Source organism: Anopheles gambiae, chromosome 2, assembly GCF_943734735.2.
Source record: "Anopheles gambiae chromosome 2, idAnoGambNW_F1_1, whole genome shotgun sequence".
NCBI lineage: Eukaryota > Metazoa > Arthropoda > Insecta > Diptera > Culicidae > Anopheles > Anopheles gambiae.
In genome coordinates, this window is record NC_064601.1 from 89,496,200 (window position 1) to 89,502,267 (window position 6,068).

General features: G+C 47.0%; 2 protein-coding genes across 3 annotated transcripts; one reads left to right on the forward strand and one right to left on the reverse strand.

Annotated features, from left to right (window-relative positions):
- The first annotated feature begins 1,382 nt into the window (after positions 1-1,382).
- Positions 1,383-4,359, forward strand: LOC1276450 (2-amino-3-ketobutyrate coenzyme A ligase, mitochondrial). The gene is made up of 3 exons (XM_315797.5): positions 1,383-2,318; positions 2,981-3,183; positions 3,256-4,359. The coding sequence occupies exons 1-3, from the start codon at positions 2,261-2,263 to the stop codon at positions 4,273-4,275; spliced, it is 1,281 nt and encodes a 426-aa protein (XP_315797.5). The 5' UTR covers positions 1,383-2,260; the 3' UTR covers positions 4,276-4,359.
- LOC1276451 (ATPase ASNA1 homolog) lies at positions 4,346-6,032 on the reverse strand. 2 transcript variants are annotated; one of them, XM_061649627.1, is made up of 4 exons: positions 5,870-6,032; positions 5,379-5,801; positions 5,057-5,315; positions 4,346-4,987 (listed from the first exon to the last, which is right to left on the reverse strand). In XM_061649627.1, exons 1-4 carry the CDS (start codon positions 6,019-6,021, stop codon positions 4,646-4,648), a joined length of 1,176 nt encoding a protein of 391 aa, XP_061505611.1. In that variant the 5' UTR covers positions 6,022-6,032; the 3' UTR covers positions 4,346-4,645. The 2 variants fall into 2 exon arrangements, with proteins under 2 accessions (XP_061505611.1, XP_556439.4); XM_556439.4 differs by having other exon boundaries at positions 5,379-5,804; positions 5,870-6,025.
- Positions 6,033-6,068: the final 36 nt, after the last annotated feature.

Consider the following 6,068-nt stretch of genomic DNA (forward strand, 5'->3'; position numbering starts at 1 on the left):
TATATGTGAGGGGCTTCTATATTCCTGTTTCCTCGGGAAGAGTAACGATGAACGCAAACAATCGATAAACCGTTCGATTGGGAAACATGGTGAGAGAAAAGGAGTCAAAAGGGCAGGAAAATGATACTGATCGGTCAGTTTGTTTGTTTTTGAAGGTGGACGGTTTTTGTGCAGGAACGTGATAAGAATGATGATAGGCTCAAACTATCACACATTTGGAGGCGCAAAAATCGTGCCTTCCTCGCGGTTGTGTTTTATAATTTTAATGTTTAATAATGCTTTCGAACGTTTTGGTTTTGTGACGCTTTTGACGCGGTTTAGTTTTTTTTAGTATTAAGATGCATTTCGTTTTTTCGTTTGCTCTTCACAGAACCGTTATATACTTGCCTTATTCAAACCAAAACTTTGCTTTTCTCCTGCTGTGTACAGATATTGCTTGTTTATAATATTCGTTACACCGTCATCCTCCACGCACGCATTTAGACGCATTACGATACACACACACACCCGTTTAGCGAGGATTGATAAGAGGATGCTTGTATGTTGGATTGTTGGAACAGGGAAAGCAGGGTGCAAAGCAATGCATATTGTGAGGGGGGGATTGAGAAGGTAGAATGCGGGGGAAAATGTTGAATTAGATGTTTGCAGTTTTACCTATACTTTCTTCCTTCTATTACGTTACACTCGGGAACAGTGAGACAAGTAAGACAGGGACAAACGGGGCAAAGAAGAACTATTTTGTTTGATAAAGATGCGGTTTTGTTTGTGTGTTTGTGTACCTATACGTTAAGAAGAACTCCCGATAGTTGTACGAATGTACTTAATTTCGATTTAAACTGATATTAATTTGTTTAAGACTGTCTATTTTTTGTACCATACCTATGAAGAACGAGGGGACTTATGTGTAGAAATAGTGCATGCTTCAGAGGCAGCTTTTATTTTCTTTATATTTTTTTACACTCTTTAAAAAGCAAACACCCATGAAGTAGTGAAGGAGAGGTTAGACCGAGGTTCAATCAACAATAGTTTCAACAGGCAAGCATGATACGCGTGAATTAACGTACATGCACAGAATGGTTCGGTCGAACAGAAAACCAAAATGTTATGATAAGACGTAAGAAGGAGAGAGAAACAACACACAAAAGCAAAGTCTTTATGAAAAATCATCACACAAACAAAACAAAAAATGTCATGGTACAGCTAGGACAGATTCCAGCAGAGATTGAATTGCTCCCTAATAAATCCTTTCGAATTTAAAACGCATACCAAATGCATTCCTTTTATTCGTATTTGTCATTGTATGACAAACCTTTAATTTTTTATATCCAACAAACCGCACAGTAAGAGCATACCAATATATTATTTATGCTCCAAGCCCGATCATTTGTCGCGCATTATGCTTCCCTTTCGTTCGCGTACAAAACCGGTGCGTCGCGCATCGTTCCCCAACGACATCCATAACGACGCGCGTTTGGTTGCTATGCGATCCGGTCCATTCGCTCGCACTCGTTTTCGCTCTCTCACGTTTGTAATTATGGATCCTTTTTGGCGCATTTTTTCTCTCTCTCCCGGTACCGTTCTCTCATTCTGCCCGTTAGATATACAGCAAGTTGTTAGAAATTGAATTGGTATATAGCTTGTCTACCGCCGCCTACCAACCAAACGGGGGCACTCGGTTCGCTTGCGCACACTTGCGCACGGAGCAATATTAACAACCGGCCACTAGTGGTTGTTTGCGCTTCAACCAGTACGGACGGGGCGGACGGTTTTCGGTTAGCTTCTTCCATCCATCCCTCCATCGGCAGGCTGCACGCAATTGGTTTGGCACGGTTCCATCGTTCATCGTACACACTGTCTCAGTCTCCATCCCTCACGCTCCACAATTGATCCAATTTCGCCGGTCTAATCAAAACGAAATTGCGTTCCCTTTCGTTCGCCTGGGCTCTGGCTGAGCCGAGCGACGACTACGCGAGTGTCGAGTGTAGCGTATTACAACTGTGGTACATTGTTGCACATTGTTGCAAAGCGGCTTAGATCATACAGCAGACGGGAAAGACAATCCATCTCCCTCCTCGCAGCGCGTTCTATTCCTCGGGTTACAATAAAACGTGCTCGTACTACGAATAGAATCGTCATCATTCCAGCTTGCAGTATATAGACCTGCCCACCACACTGTACAAACATCTTTGGTACAAAAAAGTGCTTCATTGTAGTTTGCAAAGCAGCTAGCGCTCGACGGCATTTGAACAAATCGTCAAGCATGGCAACGATGCAGTTTACACGCAACTTGTTGCAGCAGTGCAGCAGCGGAGCAAGTGGTAAGTAGAAGGGAGGGGAGTACGAGGGAAGTAGAAAAGATGTATTTTATGCAGTTGCTTGCGTGGAACCGGTTTTTTGCGTGCTCGATTTCGGCACATGGTCAACATGCTATCGCGTGTGTGTGTGGATTGGTTAAAAGAGGATTTTAACCAGGTTTACGTAAGGTTCTTCACATCTATCTGGACAAATTGCGTTATTTTCAACTGTTAACCATTGTTTTCTTTTTACGAGAGAAAAATATGTATTTTCTTCTATTGCTCTTACCCTCTGCCTCTGTTGCCGACAATACGAGTCTATTTTTACTAGCCATCTTTCCATCAGATTTCCAATGGGAGGGTCTTCCACCCATGATTGACATGTGCGCCGCCGTTTGCACATCCTTTAGTACGTTCAAGGACACAAACGCATGACAAATGACCCTTTCGAGCGGGTGTAAGCAGAATAGAGAGGCAAATGAATGCGTGCGTCAGCACAGTTGTAGTTAAGAAGCGGAATATCTATAGAAAATTGGGAGTGGTTTAGAGACAGAGATAGAGAGCAGTTGCAAAATATCAGCTGATGCGGGTGGCCTTTCCATACACTGTTATAGATATTTGAAAGCTTCACTGAGCACGTGGTGCTTCACGAATGTTGGTTATTTAAATGTTTTGGTAAATTTCAGCACGCCTCGTCTTCTATAGTACTGCCACTGCCGGTAATCATAAGCTTCGGCAGATCATTCAACACCAGCTGGACGACATCCAGGAGGCCGGAACGTACAAGAGTGAGCGTATTATAACCACGCCGCAAGCGACAGCTATTGGTGTGGAAGGTAGCACCGGCAAGATTCTTAACTTTTGTGCTAACAACTACCTCGGACTATCGGTAAGAGGTCTTCAACCTTACGTTGTGAATTATTTCCTATCCTTTCTCAATATTTTCTATCACCCCTAAAAGGCCAATCATGACGTCATCAACTATGGCAAGAAGGCTCTCGATGAGTACGGTGCCGGGTTGAGCTCCGTTCGCTTCATCTGCGGCACGCAGGACATTCACAAGCAACTTGAGAACAAGCTGTCGCAGTTCCATCAGCGAGAAGATACGATCCTGTACGCGTCCTGTTTCGATGCGAATGCGGGCATCTTTGAGGCGGTCCTAACGCCCGAGGATGCCGTGTTTTCCGACGAGCTGAATCACGCCTCCATTATCGACGGCATTCGGCTGTGCAAGGCGAAGAAAGCGCGCTATCTGCACCGCAACATGGCCGATCTGGAGGAGAAGCTGCGTACGACGGACGCCCGCATCAAGATGATCGTAACGGACGGTGTGTTCTCGATGGATGGTAATGTGGCACCGTTGGCGGAAATTTTCGAGCTAGCCGATCGGTACGGTGCGGTTACGTTCGTGGACGATTGCCATGCGACTGGGTTCTTCGGCAAAACTGGGCGCGGTACGGAGGAGTTCTACGGCATGCTGGGACGGTGTGATATTATCAATTCCACGCTGGGCAAAGCGCTTGGTGGTGCGGCCGGTGGTTATACGACGGGACCGCGCGAGCTGATCGATCTGTTGCGCCAAAAGTCTCGGCCGTATCTGTTCTCCAACTCGCTGCCTCCGCCAGTGGTTGCGAGTGCGTTGAAGGTGATCGATATGCTGATGGAATCGAGCGAACTGACGGCGAAGGTGCAGAGTAATACGCGCCGCTTCCGGGAAGCGATGACACGGGCTGGTTTTACCATATCCGGCATGGATCATCCAATTAGCCCGGTAATGTTGGGCGATGCACGCCTGGCGTCGACGTTTGCGGATGAGATGCTGAAGCGTGGCATCTATGTGATCGGCTTCAGCTATCCGGTCGTTCCCAAGGGCAAGGCTCGCATTCGTGTGCAGCTGTCGGCGGCTCACTCGGAGGAGGAAATCGATCGTGCGGTGGCGGCATTCATTGAGGTCGGCAAGCAGCTGGGTGTGGTGTCGTAAGACCGGTGCACACTTACACATAACACGTTCGGTACATTGTTCAGATGTTTCGAGCGGAACATGGAATGGATTAATGTTGAAAAATTGTTTCTTTTTTTATTATAGTGGGCGTAAGCTCGGGAAAGAACAATAAAATAGAAAGAAAATCATTAAGAATACCTCGCGAAGATCGAAACCGGTAAGTAAAACCTAATCGATTACCTGTTTTTTTTTTACAAAACTATACCCGACTAAAATGAAACCAATCGAGTGTCTCCAGAAACCCCCGTAAAATAAACCCGCACGCAAATGATGACCCTCCCGCACATACACTTTCGCTCTTTCTACTCCGTCTGTCGCTCTTACCAGCAGTAATTGCCTGTCCGACGACTTACTCTGTCGCTGGGGGAGCATCAGGCGAGTACGGCACAAGCAAGTTGCGCGAAAACTTTTTGACCTTCTCCACCCCACGCACCTCCTCGTCCAGCAGCGGTAATCGAACCACGTGGAAATCTTCGTACAGATCCGCTATCTGATCAAGATACTTTTCCTGCACCTTGCACCGTGCCGAGCACATGCTGCACGGTTGTTGGCCCTTTTTCTGGAACATCAGCTGATTGACGATGATGTTGTGCGTATCGATACCACACTTGGTCAGCTCCTGCACGAGGCGTTCCGTTTCGTAGAGGGACAGGAATTCGGCTATACACACGCACACGAACGTCGTTTGTTGCTGTTGAAAGGAACAAGCGATCAGGATGGTAAGTACATACAATGTGGTATGGTGTTGCTCTGAACTTACTGGATTGTGAAACTGTTCATTGACCTGTTGGATGATACTGAGCATCTCTTCCAGTTTGTTTGCGATCGTGTCCCCGTTGAAATCTTGCACGCCGAACAGGGAACCCATCTGTGTAATGATCGGTGCTAGCTTCATCTTCAGTCGTAACAGCTTGCCCAGCCCTTTCTCGACGACCTGCGGGAACGACAGCAATCGTAGTGTGTGTCCGGTTGGTGCTGTGTCAAACACAACCACCGAAAAGTTCATCGCTTTCACCAACCTAAAACGGGAAAGTGAATAGTTAAGCCTTCCAAACGGATCCGCCCGATAGAGCCCTTCATACTTCATCACTTCCGCGTAGCTCATTGCCTCATCGATACCGGGCAGCGTTCCGATCACCTCCTGCAGCATCCCTTTGCCCACGTTCAGCGGCGACGCTTCGTCCTCGAAGTACTCGTCCGGCAGCTCGCTGATGCCAACGTTCGGGTCAATCTCCATCGCGAACAGATTGTCGAACCCGTTCACCTTCGTCGGCACCTTGGTAAACTTCTGATCGAACGCATCGGATATGTTGTGGGCCGGATCGGTCGAGATGATCAGCACGGATTCGCGCTTCTGGGCCAGCTGGATGGCCAGGCTGCAGCTGCAGGTCGTTTTGCCGACACCTCCCTTCCCACCGACAAACACCCACTTCAGCGACGCCTGGTCGATGATGTTTTGGAGTGTCGGTTCGCACGGCTCAAATTCATCCTCCATTGTGTTGATGCTGCTGCATTAAGGGCAAATGAGCTAGAGTAAGATTTCGGTAGAGAGAAAGGTGAATAACACACTCACGTTTGGGTATTTTTTCGCTGCTGTTTCGTGAGCTGAATTTCGCCTCTTTGTCGGTGCACGTCAGATGTCAACAAAGCAGCAATGACAGCGGTGGCAGTGTTGCCAAACGGTCTGTTCGTAGGGAGGTTACGTTTTGCTAATTTGCTTTTCATTTCTTATTTAATTATCAAATACTTATCATAAAATGCAAATAAATGCA